This window comes from Equus przewalskii, chromosome 4 (genome assembly GCF_037783145.1).
Source record: "Equus przewalskii isolate Varuska chromosome 4, EquPr2, whole genome shotgun sequence".
In the NCBI taxonomy this organism is placed as follows: Eukaryota; Metazoa; Chordata; class Mammalia; order Perissodactyla; family Equidae; genus Equus; species Equus przewalskii.
This window is the reverse complement of record NC_091834.1, coordinates 14,306,225-14,320,782: the sequence shown is the minus strand read 5'-3', so window position 1 is coordinate 14,320,782 and position 14,558 is coordinate 14,306,225. Positions and strand designations below refer to the sequence as shown.

Here is a 14,558-nt window from a genome sequence, read left to right as displayed (position 1 = left end):
AAAATGCAGCTCCCTTTGTCATCTGAACATTCGTACTCCCTGATGTTCTAAGCTCTGTCCTCCCAATCTTATGCTCTGAGTCCCTGGAGATCCCATTCTTTTGCCTACATACCCCCTCCAGCCTTTTCAAACTGCCCCCTCCTCTCCCCTCAGGTCTTCTGAGCACCTCCTGCTTCCAGCAGGCCTCTTCATTCTCTCATCACACGCCTCCCAGGCTCTGAGCCCCTCCTTTTCAGCTTCCCTCTGGGACCTTTGACTCTGCCCACCCCTTACACATCAGCGTGGCCCATCTTGTTGTGGGCCTTAGCTCTGCTCTGCCTGCACAAGCTCTGAGTGCTCTCACCTCCACCCACGGCTGAGCCACTCCATCTATTTCGGTGTCTCGTCTCCCAAGTCTTCATTTCTAGCCCAACTGCTCTCCTGCTCACCAGGGCTATAGTTCCACTTACATATTAATATGTCAACCTGTATACATAACAGAAACTGCAAAGTCTACCTGTCAAAGAGTGCATTCCTCATCTATCCTCTAAATGCCATCTACTTCACGTAACTCCCATCACAGTTGATAGTATCAATCCACTCAATTGTGTAACCAGAAACCTTGACTTATTCTCTCTTCCGTCACCTCAACATTCAATCAGTGAACCAACTAGTTCAATCTCGTCTCCCTCTGATATGTCTCTATAGTCAGCCCCTTCCTTCTGGGACCCTGCCTCTGCCACAGTTTTTGACCCTCTATGTCTCCTGTCTTACTGACAGCTTCAGGGCTGGTCTGGTCTTTCCGGTCTTACTTCCTTAAAATTTTCTCCACATTATGGCAAGATTTACTTTTTAAAAAACACAAATCCAATTATAGTATTTTCCATATGGGATATGACCATCTGTTTCTCTTTTCTGTCTCCAGCCTCACTGCCCACCACAACCCCAAAGGTCAGTCTCTGCTCTGGTCCGTCCACACTGCTTGCTGAAGGCTCCATTCCCTCTCACACCTTTCAATTCTTACTTCCAATTTTGGCTCCTCGACATGTCTTTTCTCCACTTGTCTGCTGAGTCTCCTATTCAACTGTGCCTTAAGACTCGGTGCAATCACCCCCTCTTTTTATAAGATCCTGGCTTCAGTCTCCATACCCTCTTATTACCTTGGGCTAAAGGAAACATTCTTCCTTGTGATATAATACAATTCTCAGGCTTATATTTGCATTTTAGTCTTACACACACACACACACGTATTACATATGTATAATCTGGCATTTAAGATGTATTGTAATTGTCGGTTTACTCACGTGTTCCTCCCACTACAGCTCCTTGAGGACAGAGATCTTGCTCATTTCATCTTTGTATCCTCCCAGCACCCAGTATGTGCTTAATTTATAATTGCTAAATTAATGAAGGTATTCCCACAACACCTAGGATTGTCCTACGTGGTGTGATATTTGGTGAAAATATTTCTTTATTGATTGCTGATTCCAATCCTCTAAGATGTGTCCTCTAAGACACCATCTTAAATTCCATACTCACAGACTAAGAGAGCATTGAGGGATATTAAGCACAATCTGTGTGCATACATGTTCTTGTGTCATGGGTTATAGTACTCTTTACTGTTGGAATGAACCTGCCTGAATGTGGCCTCAGGGAGAGCTGGCATTCAATTCTTAGGGTCATAAGTCTTGCCCACTCCACCTGCCTCCTGTCTGTGTGTTTCTGTCTCACAGTTTCATTATCCGCTTATTGATAAGTTACAGGAAAAGGAACGACACGGGGCAACTGTTGTTTCTTCACTTGTGCCAAACACATGATGCAGACACTCCTGTTTTACCTCAAGACCTTCAGAGCTGAGAGTGCTTGGAGAAAGAGGGCATGTGCAATAGCTGGAAGCCTTAGCAGACGGGGGTTATTCTGATGCTATAAAACCAAAATACTGGGATAAACCCAGCAGGCCCAGGTATGACCCAGAAGCTCCCTTCACCAGCAGACACGGCAACACATTATAAAGAAGGAGTCTCAGATAAGAACCCACACTAGCAGTCTCCAGGGCTCATTTCCCTCTTCACAGCAGGAGCACCCGCAGCGAAAGCAGGGCTAATTTTCAAATCAGGTGTGGTGGTGACACAGCAGGAAAGTGCCTGCATCCCAGATGTCCCAGGTAGCTTTCGGGAGGCTTCTAATACCCTATGTCTGAGGTATCTCACCCACAGAACTGCACAGAATTGACTGAGACTTCTCTCCTTACACGTATATCAGTAAGCGGTAATAGATGCCTCCATAGCAGAGAACCAGATACTGGATTTTTCAGTCAAGATGATGCTGAGAGACGATCTGTCACAACAGCCTTATTTTACAGTAAGATGCAGAAGCTGATGTCCACAGTGCTAAAATCATTGGTCCAAGGTCAGAGAACCCATGACTGCCTCTAAGAAGCCTCTGCTGGAGACTCTCGTGATTTTAGTAGAATTATTAACATTCACAACTGATATCTACTGACCTTAGTGTCTCCTCCAAAGGCAATTACTGTATCTTCTATCAATTTGCAGTGTCTTTAGTAACTTATTTTGCATTCTGGGTGCAGACTAACAGAGTCCTCTTTCTAGTGCGCTGTTATTCACTCTCAACACCCCTCAGAAACACTGTGGCCCTCAAGAAATGCTGTTGACTTCTGACTAAGAAAGCCTAGACCATTCAAACACAAGAAAGCAAAAATTCCAGATCTTACCACTCAAGATGGTTTTCCACAAACGCAGACATGGGGCTGATCTGCACGGTGTAAGTATCATTTGCAGAATACTCAAAGAGTCCGTAGTAAGGGTTGAAGAGCTCCTGAGACAAAAGGAAGAAGAACTCTCGCGAAGGACCACTGTAGTCCAGGCTGCAAAGGAAGCAGAGGCCCAGGAGCTCATTATGTGCGGGACGTGGGGACGGTGTCTATCCAGGTGCTAGTGTGCCTTTCAGAGTCGGTGCTGGGGAAACCAGAGAGCGACCTCGGCTCTTTACAGTGGATCCCAATGCAAGTATCAATTTGCTGTAGAAAACAAGGACGCCATACTGTTTGGGGATGTTCTTACTCAGACGTCCATGAATGAACTCTTTTGGCAGTGTTCCTTAACCTCTTTTCGATCATGTAACACCTATTGGATAAAACACACAGCTGGCCCGTTAAAAACAGGGACTTTGTTGCAGGAGGTGCAAAAGAATTTCCTGCGACAGCGCGTGCATGCGTGCATGTGTGCATGTGTATGAATTGAAAAGTTTCCAAGTTCCTTCTGCTATGCCCTCCCAGGTGGGCTTGCCCTTCGTGGTGGAATGGTTTTCCATGAAATCGCTGAAATTATATGAATAATTTGGCATGCAGTCATATATGTGCACCCTAGGCAGAAGGACTCTTTGATCCGATACTCAGAACTGTACACCACCTGAAAAAGTAAAGCTCCAGTAGCTGAGGACGGTATTTTTGGTTTATACTTTGACACATAATGTCAGACTCTAGCACATGCCAATAATCGTAGGCTTTTGAAGAACGTGAAACTGAAAGCTTGGCAATACCTGGAGAGAAAGGCCTCCTGGGAGGACTTGATCAGAATCACCTTGGGGCAAAGGCTTAGAGCCACCCTGATCCTGCTTGAGAAAAATCACCTCAAATTAGGGGCTCAGGTTCACCCACACCGAGCTGTCTGCATAAAACCACTGGTGCCTCACCCCTCCTCTCCAACAAACGTGATGTAGAGCTTGCTTCGCTGGAGCTCCTTCCGGGAATAGGCCATCACCTGATTGAAGGTTCCCTCCAACAAGTGGTCCCGGCGGATGATGAGCCTGGGGAGAAGCAGCAGCCACGTGGGCGGGGAGCCGTGGCTCCACAGCGCCAACGCTGGAGAGGGTGTGAGGTGAGCTGTGAGCGCCCAGGCCCACGGTCTCACTCCCCAGCCTCTCCAACGAGGTCCAGATCCCGCCCTCTCAGCGATGGACTCATTTGAACTCTTTTCAAAACGTTGAAAGGACAAGGACAACACGGACACTTTATAATTGGATACACTCCATTATATTGGACTACTTTTAGGATTCTTTTTGATCAATTCCAAAAAGAATCTTTTAAGTTGGATTCCTGAGTTTGGGTTGAGCTTTTCAAGATGAAAATAATAAACTCAAAAGGTGAAAAAAACCGACACATCTTTTTACTTCTATCCAAATTACACAGTTACAAAGAGTCTATGAATTTGACTATAGAGTTAAATTTGTCCCAAGAATAAGTAAGGGAAATATAAGATCTTTTATTTAGTTCCCAAGTCCTTGTTTTCTGAAAAGGTCTACCATTGATTTTATACATGCCTTTGTCTGAAATCCACTGTTCTTTCTCTCTTGCCTTCTCTTCTCTTCCCTACCCTTCCTGCCCCCCTTCCAGTTTCTTAACTTCCTTTCTTCTTTCTTTCCAACTTCCTTTTTTTGCTTCCTCCCTTCTATGGGCATACCTGCTACCGCACCATGGTACTCATCTCCAAAACATATTACAAGGGATGGGGGAGAAAGGGAGGGAAAAATGGATCATCTGAATCCAGTGCCAAGCACTGGGGCACTCACTTAATTTTCCCTGGACCCTGACCAAATCCTTTGGCTTCCAGTTTTCGGTAGAAATTGCGGAGCTTGGCCTCAAAGTCTCTCCGGTAGGGCGAAGGGGCTCTTGCGCTGGCTCTCTGTAAACCTGCAGAGGGAAGCACACGGGCTGAAGGTCCTCGCTCTATAACAAGGAACCAATGGGCAGAGCCACGCAAGAGGAATGGCAGCCAGGGGCACGTTCCTGTCTTCACACTTGTGTCTCCAAGAGGTTTCCCTTGCTGCCATCGCTCCCTCAGTGACTTTGATAAGAAACAGAATACAGTCAGGAGAAGAATGAACTCTGATGACAATAAATATTTATGTCTTCCACTCCATTTCAGTTGTGTTTCTCTTAAAAGTACCTTGATGAGCCTATTTCTTGGCTTAATTGCACTTAAATATCTAAGACAACATAGATCAAACTAGACTAATCTTTTCCTGTGGGTTGCTATATTATAAGATGTGATTGTGACTACAATGAGGCAAGTAGGATTGTAACATATGTGCATGTCCTACTTCACTAACTATATTGATATTGAAAAATCAAAATAATAAACATGCAAAAATAAACACACCTGTCCACTAGGGCCCAGAGCATTTAGGAGTTTATATTAGATTAGATAATAAATGCTTTATTATCTTTACACACCTTTTAATGAAAAAGGAATAGAAAAAATAACATTCTTCTCTAAGTTTTACAGAAGGCCAGAATCACGGTTTGCTCCTTCAATAACTACTTATTAGTTACAAGATTCCAGGTACTGAATTTATAATCTAGAGAAGACTGATACCAACAAACTCACAGAAGTGAGAAGATGATTACAAGTTGAGATGATTGCTACCCATGAAAGCAAGGAACACAGTTCTTTGAGACCACAGAACACTCTGGCCAAGTTTAGGAAGCCTTCCCTGGGGAATATCTGAAGAATAAGTAGGCATGAATTAGACTGAGTGAATTAGGAAGGGCTTCAGTTTAACTAGGAGAAGAGACGAGCTGGGAAAAGAAAAGCAATCTAGGTAGAGGATCAGTGTGTGCAAAGGCCCTGTGGCAGAATGGAAAGTAGTGCTCCAGTTTATCTGTAACACAGGCTGCAAGGACCAAAGTGATGCAAAACGAGGCTTGAGAGGGGGGCAGGAGACAATCAAACAGGATAAGATATACTCTGTTAAGCAATTTTGTTTAATGCTAAGCACAATAGGAAGCCATTGCATGGGGGCTGACAGGATGTGACTTGAGCTATGAAAACATCAGTCTTTCTGCAGTAGAGACAGCCTAAATTGGACTAGAGTGGTGTCAGTAGAGATGGGAAGTGGATAGATTGGAGAGATGTTTAGGAGGCAATGGATTGGATATAGGTAGTGAGGGAGAGGTGGGTTTCAGATTTTGTAATTGAATGGACTCTGGTGACATTGAGATGGGGAACAATGGAAGGACAAATTTGTGGGGGAGATCATGAGCTTGGTCTTTGATGGCAGTACCTTTGAATGTTTAATTAGAAAGAAACGTAGTTGGAGAGAAAAGAGAAAACATCTGGGACTGAGTGTTGAGGATGACAAGAGGTGAAGGATGAGTCTGCAAAGGTGGCCCAAAGGTAGATGGACGCATACAGTGGTGTCACAGAAGCCAACTGAAGAGGTGACTGAAGGGGGAGAGCAGTCAGTAATATTACATGTGGCTGAAAAACCGGGAGGAGGGCTGAGAATTACCCACTGGACTGGGTGCCCAGAGGCCATGGCGACCTTAGCAGAGACACCTCCTCTAACGCACAGGCAGGAAGGGGAGCGGGTGGGGCCAGGCTTGGTAGGCGTGTAGGATTGGTAGCAGGCATTTGAGACAGTTTCTGTCTAATGGCTTTAATTTTCTCAGTGAAGGAAGAAGGGACATACCATTTTCGAGGAGAGACACACGGGGTTGAACGTTTGAGGGGAGAGGAAAAATTTGAAATGGCAGTAGAGAAGACATAAATTTACTGAAAAAATATGGCAGAATTTTCTTTTGGGTTTTCAATTCCTAATTAATGACCTGCCCTGTCAAGTGAATTCTCCCAAGAATGCCTGACTACGGATGTGGAGGAAGCAGAGAGCAGGTTTATCCAGAGCTGGAGTTCTGCAAACCAAAGGAGAGGGTCAGGGGAGTCTCGGCGTTTGGCAAGGATGTTCCTGAAATGATAAACCATGGAATCTACGCTGGATAAGGGAAAGGGGCAAAGGAAAGGAGAGGCGTTCATGAGCTGGAGGTCCTGATGAGGGCAACAGATGGAAATAGGGGGAATAGTTGAAAAGGCATGTTGGACGTGAGCAGGATGCTTGAGTCAGCGATTTGAGAGATGATAACAAGGGCAGGAAGGTGTCTGTGGGAGGATGTGGTTGAGGTGGAGGAGGAGAAGGTCATTGCAGACAAGGAAGTCCAGAAACTGGGAGGTCAGGGAACTGAATGGGTGCCCTTGTGGATGCTGCAGTCATCGAGGATGATGGAAGGACCCAGGAAGGAGAGGGGGACCATGAGTCAGGTGCCACAGTCTGAGAAACAGCAAAGGTTGGTAGATGACAGCAACTAGGAGGGCAGATAGAGTGGAGCGGTATAAGCGAGGAAGCATGGGGGGCACCAGCCCCACCTTTGGACCCTCAGCATGTGGTGTGGGAGGGAACCCACAGCCACCACTTATAAAGTCGTATCTTCAGTGAAATGCCAGGTTTCAGGACACAGGTAGAACCAGAATACAAGTCTGAAGGTGCAAGCATATTTTTCTGTCCAGCAAATTACAGTATATGTTATAATAGGACTTTCACCGCTGTGGGTATACCACTATCCCCATGGCCACTGCTATGCATTTGCTAATAATTTATGCTTCACAAAGTACTTTGGCATAAATGTCTATAATTCCCTATCACTGTAGCACCCAGGGAAATTGCATAAAAATCTGGACAAATGGGAATTGTAAAATTTAACATCAAAGTCTTTGGATTCCATAATCTAGGACCCCACGGTCAATCGAAGCTGGGAGAACAAAGAAGTGAGCACTTTGACAAAATGAATTGGATGGCTGCTTGGATTCATGGCATCAGTAATGTCTCTATCAGGAAAGCTGGTTTCTTTTATAAAAGTTATCCAAATCATGCTCCTTTAACAAATAACTCTTTATTCTCTCTTATTTTCCTATTTGCAATATGATGTCTCCCCCATGTAATGATGTTAAAATCATACTTTACTGCCAAGTGTTTGGACCAAGTGTAGACAGGTTAGCAGGCTGGGACAATCTCTACAACAAAATGGCAGATTATCATGCAGACCAACAGCTTCTCCTCATGGAAGCCTCTGCTTCCCAAAAGTCAGTCACCCTGTGCACACTGGACACATCTGATTGTCCTGATGTTGGCTCTGACAAAGCTCCTGGCCCTCCTTTTCCCAGGTCATGCCATCTCAGTAACGTTGGATGGCAGAGGAAGCGTGCGTTGGGCATTTGCTTAACAGTAACATCGGTATACTTGTTGGAGGAAGTGACAACAATGAGACACTGACTTAAAAACAGATTTTAGCAGTTAGCAAAACTACCTCTAAGAGACAGTTCTGAATGACATGACCTGAAGGAGCCAAACTAATGGCGATTTTAGTTTTAGAGAGTGACACTGAGTGAGACACCGCTTCTGAGGGACAGAGCATATTGCCAAACTCCTTCTCTTCTGAATTTCCCCATTGGCTTCAAAAGCCAAGCTTGGACTCCAACTTCAGAGGTCATAAGACAGGAAGTTACTAAATTATTCAAACTAACTTCCTTTATTTTCAAAAGTTGTAAAAAGAAATTTGGGGTTACTACAGAGACTTACAATAATGCGATAATGCAAACCAAACAAATGGGGAAAAACTCTCCAATATCTGGATCCCGTTTAGGGGGATGGATTTTAGTTAAGCTAATTATCTCGATGAACCCAGGAAATGATATCTTCTTTTTTCACTAAGGAGCTCAATATATATCTCCTCATTTGGAATGGAAAATACCTACAAAGACTTTTTGAATTAGGAGTAAATTCATTCCAACACATAAAGAAAACTTTGGGAGAACAGTTTCATATCACATAAGAACACTGTTTGGCATCTTCGTGGGGACACAATGATGGTCCCTAGTAACGAATAGCCCAGGAACCCCTTTACAACTTAATGAAAAGTTACCCAAATTTGTAACTAATAACATTCTGAGTCATAAGGCAGGATGTTTCAGAGAGGGCGCTTCCCTTTGAATGCCTGGAGGGCATGCTTGGAATGCAACAGCAATTTAGAGCAGAGGTAGGCAGACTTTGTCTGTAAAGGGCCAGACAGTAAATATTTTAGGCTTTTTGGGCCATATGGTCTCTGTCGCTACTATTCCACTCTGTCGTTATAGTGTGAAAGTCGTCATAGAAAATACATAAACAAGTGGGGCACGGTTTCAATCAAATTTTATTTACAGACACTGAAATTTGAATTTCACATAATTTTCACGTTATGAAATGGTTGTTGTAAAAAGTTTTTTCAAACCACTTAAAAATGTAAAAGGCATTCTAGCTGTGTGCATCGCAAAGGCAGGTGGCAATTTGTCATCACCCAGTGTAGACTGTGTGCTTTCCACCAGAAAATTGAGGGGGTGCAGTGAAGAAAGGACAAGTCGCATTGCCCTTCTTCCACCTCCATCTGTGGAAACACAGATGGCCACTTACAGGAGACAGACTGAGATGCTCAAGTTACCTGGGGAGTTCTGAGGGGAGGAACAGGGTGAACAGCGGGGAGAGAAGCTGTACCCAGGGTGGAAGGCAGCTTGCAGGGGGACGTAGGACATAATCTCTTCTTCAAAGAGACTGCAAAGTGAAAATACAAAAGGTTAGTTCTCCGTCCATGAGAGAGTGTTCACGAAGTGGAGTGACAGCAGTCACAGTTCTCACAAGGCAACAACAGCACTGAGATTCAGTTGTAGTATAAAAGACAGGCATATCTCAGCATGCAAATTCTCAGTGTTATTTAAAAAATTTGGTGTTTTTTTTTGCTGAGGAAGATTCGCCCCAAGCTAACATCTCCTGCCAATCTTACTCTTTTTGTATGTGAGCTGCTGCCACAGCATGGCCACTAACAGACCAGTAGTGTAGGTTCACTCCTGGGAACTGAACCTAGGGTGCCAAAGTGGAGCACACTGAACTTAACCACTAGGCCACCGGGTCTAGCCCCTCAGAGTTATTTTAAACCCTAGTTAATCCTACAGCAAAGTTTACACCAAGTACTATACGTAGCTCTTGATACCCCAAGTTGTAAATGTAAAGAAGGCAATGGATAGCAGGTACAAGGGTGGCCCTACTTCAGTCACAGCCAGTAGAATCTTCTAGAACAAATGGCAAGTGTTTCAGTCTGGGCTATAGTGGAGAACTGCCCAGGGCAGCTTTTCCAGAATGTTTCAGGCTTAGCCCCTTACCTCAGCAAAATGACTAGGTCTGCATCACAGGACAACTTTTCAAGCCCATGATTACCCTCAGTCCGAATGTAATGGATTTTCTCCCTAGAATAATGTGGGAAAGAAAATAATGATTACACACCAACTCATAGGCTAAGGAATATGTCCCTTTGGATCCCTTTTTTTCTTTCCAATATGGCTGAACAGCAATGTCCTAACGTCCAGTGTATTTCACCGTATTTTAAGTTCGTATTGCAGTTCCTACAATGCTCTACAAGGCACGGCCTTTCCTCCGACTCACACAGGGACCAAAGCTGAGGAGCACAAGAGAGGTCCTCGGATACCCACGACAGTCAGGAGCGGAGCTGGGTAAAGAGAGCGGCTGAAGGACTGTGGGCTCAGGGCGTCTTGGAAGCTGGCAGAGGAAAGAGTGAGGGGCCGCCTCTTGAGAAACCTTATGCTTGATGGAAAATGCATAAGGCCACACTGGGCACAGAGAGGGGCTGGCCCGCGGAACACAGGAGGGTCTCCCAGGTTGGTCTGAGCACAGGCATCAATTTCTCTCTATTTAGTTACAATTCACGCATTCTGATCCTTTTCCACTACCTCCAACTCCAACCCAGCAAATTATTCCAATAAGTCTGTGGATGAATAGCATTTATTTTGATCAAAGGAACTTTGTAATTTGATTCTCTGACATTCAAATATTACAAACACCATGGTCAAGAATCACTCTATTGTATGCATGCTTCAAAGTAGTTAAATTTTTTCCCTTTTTTTGAAGAGATGCAGCAGAAATCTGGGAAGACTTAAGGATTGAGTTTTAAAGATATTTAACTTTTTTCTTTTTTTTTGTTTAATTTTTTATTTTGAGATGATCTTAGAGTCACGTGTAATTCTAAGAAATTAATACACAGCGATCCAGTGTACCTTTTACTCAGGTTCCTCCAATGGATGACTTTTTAAAAATCTATTTATAAAAATACTGCAGACACAAATTTTCCTCTCTCTGATGATACAACATGAATCTAAATCTTCATCATAACTTGCATATTTTCAGGCAAAAATATAATGAACTTGACCTTTCGGTGTGGGTATTTTTTTAAAAAAGACAAGGGCAACTTCTTGGCCTCTACAAAGATACACAAAATGGGATTAAACAGAAAAATGCACTGTGACCCCAGCTCTCAGTTTAGGTCGAGTACCACTGTAGTAAATGCGATTCCCAAATCCTGGGGGGAGCTCAGGGTGGCTTCTCTGCCCAGGGGTTTGAAGAATGGAGCAGACCTGTACACACATTATTTTGCAGGAAGCACGTGGAAGGCGAGCCAAGAATGCAAGCACCACACCTCCTCCAGCACGTGTTCCTCCTTCCATGTCCTTATGTCCTGACCCCGTGTGCCTGAGCTTTGTCCTCCCAATCCTGACACCACCTCCCAGCCTCTCATTTGGAAGACTCCCATGGATCTGCTCTTCTGGTTTACTGACCTCAGCCCCATCAAGGGCCTCAAAGTTATATGCTCTCCCAACGACAATGTCCCTGGTGCAGAGCATCCTGCTGCTCCAAGGGACCCACATCTGGGTACGCCCCTGGTCTCCCAGCCTAGGGGAGAAAGGGGGAGGGCACTCTATGGATCACCTTTGGTTCTCAGCATCCCTGGAGAAAGCAAGTCCAAAGAGGGTCAACCCTACTAGGGCAGCAGAGTGCCCTTCCCAGTCATGGAAAGCGGCACCCCAATGTGGTGGTTCTACCATTGCACCACCCACACAGGCCACAGCCATGTGTCAGAATGCCATGCCACTTTTCTGAGAGTTTTGGTGGCTCTCCATAGGACATTACACCCCCTGTGATGTCTATGAACATCTCATGCAGACCCAGTGGTCTGAGGGCCTCCCAGTGCCCCTGGGACTCCATCCCAAAGGTAGTGAGAACTGGGGAAGATCTCTGGGGCTGAGAATGCCATCTGCCTCTCCTGCATATATCCTCTGGCCATCAGGAAAACTCCTGTGCAAAGCTGTCCTCGGAGCTCAGGCCGGTAGAGCCACCTGCCTCCTTGACATCTTGTCATCTCTACTTATGGTCTCAAAGACCTCAAAATGCAATATCCAAAATGAAATCCTGGACATTCTCCCTCTACTCAAGCCAGTGCCTCCTCCATCTTCCCCATCTCAGTAAATGACACTGCTATGGTCTGAATGTTTGACACTCTGATATTCACATGTTGGAATACTAATGCCCAATGTGACAATATTCAGAGGTGAGGTCATGAGGTCAGGAGGGTGGAACCCTACGAATGGGATTAGTGCCCTTAAAAAGGAGACCCTACAGAGTTCCCTGGTCCCTTCCATCACGTGTGGGTATGAGTGGTCTGCAACCTGGAAGAGGGCCCTCACTCTGACCATGCTGGCACCCTGGACTCTGACTGCCAGCCTCCAGATTGTGAGCAAAAGTTTCTGCTGTTTATAAGCCACCCAGACTGTGGTGTTTTGTTATAGCAGCCCAAATAGGCTAAGACAGACATCATTATCCACTGATCTGGCTGTCCCACCCCAGCTGTCATTCCTACTTTCTCTTGTCTCCTCACCCCCACATTCAAGCTGTCATCAGCTTCTGTTGTTTTTGCACTCACAGTATCACCACAAGCTGCTCGCTCCTCTCCCTCCATGCTCTCCCATCACCTGTACAACCATCATCTCTCAAGTAGATTAATATCATAGTCTCCCACGCAGCCCCCTGCACTATCTTATGCCCCACCTCCGGTCTGTCCATTCTCCACAGAGGAGAGCAGTCCAAGTGGTCACCAAAAACACAGATACAACCATCTTTTCTTTCCTGCTGAAAACTCTTTAATCACTTCTCAAATAAAATTGCACTTCAAATAAAATCTCAGCTCCTTCCCATTGCCGACAAGACTCCTCTCTCCACCTTCACTGTGGTCCCCTGTCTCCCTCCCTATCTACCCCCGAGCCATACTGGACTTCTTTCATTCTTCACCTACATAAAGCTTTTCCTCCTCAGGGCCTTTGCACACTCTCCCCCTCATCCTCACCTTCCATGTCAGGGAGAGCTCCTTCTCATCCAGCTCCGCCTCCCTGGGAAAGGCTTCCCTGTCTTCTGTCTTGGTGCTGAGTTTGTTTCCTCAGTACTTGCACCTTATCCACTATCATCGGATGCTGATCATGTCTTTCACGGCCCTTACACATTCTACAGCCAAATATTTGGCCTAAAAAACCCAAACAAACCAAACTTGTCTATCATCTCTCTCTCTCAGTGGATTGTAAGTGCCATGAAAGAAGGGCCTGTGTCGGTTTTGCTTGCTACTGCATTACACAATCCTGATTCAGAGTGGTTGCACAGTAGAAGCACTAGCTGAAGGAAAGAATGAATGAATGAGGACTGCTACTACGATCCTCAAAGTTAACAACATCATTAGCCTCCAGATTTTCTGGCTCCATCTTCCCCCTCCACGTGTGGCTTCCTTATGATTCACTGCTGTCTGCTGAACACAGTTTTCTGAGAATGCACCCTCCACTCTTTAACCCAGAAACTGGTTTTGTGGACCCAAGAAGGTGGAGCCATGGCTCCTTGAGAACAGCAATGGCTGAACAGCAGACATGGTCCCCACTTGGGAACCACGGAGGAAGCAATAAGTTCTTCCTCTGGGCAGGGTCACGGGGAGAGGTGATTTTCTTTTCAACTTTCAGACTTTTAAAATAGAGCTGAGTCACCCTCGCATCACATCCAGGGGCAAGTAGAGGCCTAGTTATAGCGAGCAGTGCCCAGCTTCCTGGTTCCCTTAAGCCTGACCCCTTGAAGAGCAAGTTCTTGCTCTTGACATTCTGCCCTTTTAATTCCATGGCCTCTTAGTCAGTTTCTTATGTCACTGTGGGCCTTCTGTTTTTGAGCAGACATTTGGGTTCTCAACCTGGGGTCCACAGGTCCTTTAGGGTCCATTAACTGTTTGAAACACATGCAAAGATTTATGATTACATGTAGCGGAGGGTGTATGATAGTTTTTCTCAGATCTTCAAAGGAGTCCACAACTTCAAAAAGATTATTAGTTTCTATACTAGATCATTTCTATGGTTTTTCCAGCTCCAACAGGCCCTGCTTCCAAGTCCCCACATATCTGGAAAATCATAATTGTACAATTCCACACTGCAACAAAATCTTTAAGGTTTCTTGGATTTTGTTATAACACAATATTACACAACAGGGCTGAAAAATTTACTTCCCTCTGGAAATATATTCCACTCTTTCACACAGGGGGTTCTTTTTATTTTTACTTTTCAAATGATTTAAATGGGACTCTAGTTCAAGTTCCTCCAGAGAGTAAGCAGTGATCTCATCACTTAGGGTAGAATGAGTGATATAAAAAACGTTCGAGAGCAGCAATGTGTCAGAAACTTTTCAGGTAGTATAACTCCTCTAAAACTCCCTCGGAAATTCCCTTAAATTATTATGTACTGTGAGTCAAAGAGTAGCCCAAAAATAAATGACCCATAGGACTGAGCATGTCACTGGCTTCTGTGGCACAGTAACGAAACTTGGGTAGAGTTGAA

At 44.9% G+C, this 14,558-nt stretch overlaps 1 protein-coding gene across 6 annotated transcripts in view; it reads right to left on the bottom strand.

The window, feature by feature from the left end:
- HECW1 (HECT, C2 and WW domain containing E3 ubiquitin protein ligase 1) overlaps window positions 1-14,558 on the bottom strand; it is a 394,020-nt gene that overhangs the window by 51,963 nt on the left and 327,499 nt on the right. For all 6 annotated transcript variants that reach the window (XM_070617193.1, XM_070617192.1, XM_070617194.1 and 3 more), the window contains 5 exons: window positions 10,017-10,100; window positions 9,302-9,411; window positions 4,567-4,687; window positions 3,691-3,804; window positions 2,711-2,863 (listed from right to left, as the gene is read on the bottom strand). In XM_070617193.1, coding sequence (XP_070473294.1) covers window positions 2,711-2,863; window positions 3,691-3,804; window positions 4,567-4,687; window positions 9,302-9,411; window positions 10,017-10,100 — 582 coding nt within the window. The remainder of the gene's footprint in view (window positions 1-2,710; window positions 2,864-3,690; window positions 3,805-4,566; window positions 4,688-9,301; window positions 9,412-10,016; window positions 10,101-14,558) is intronic.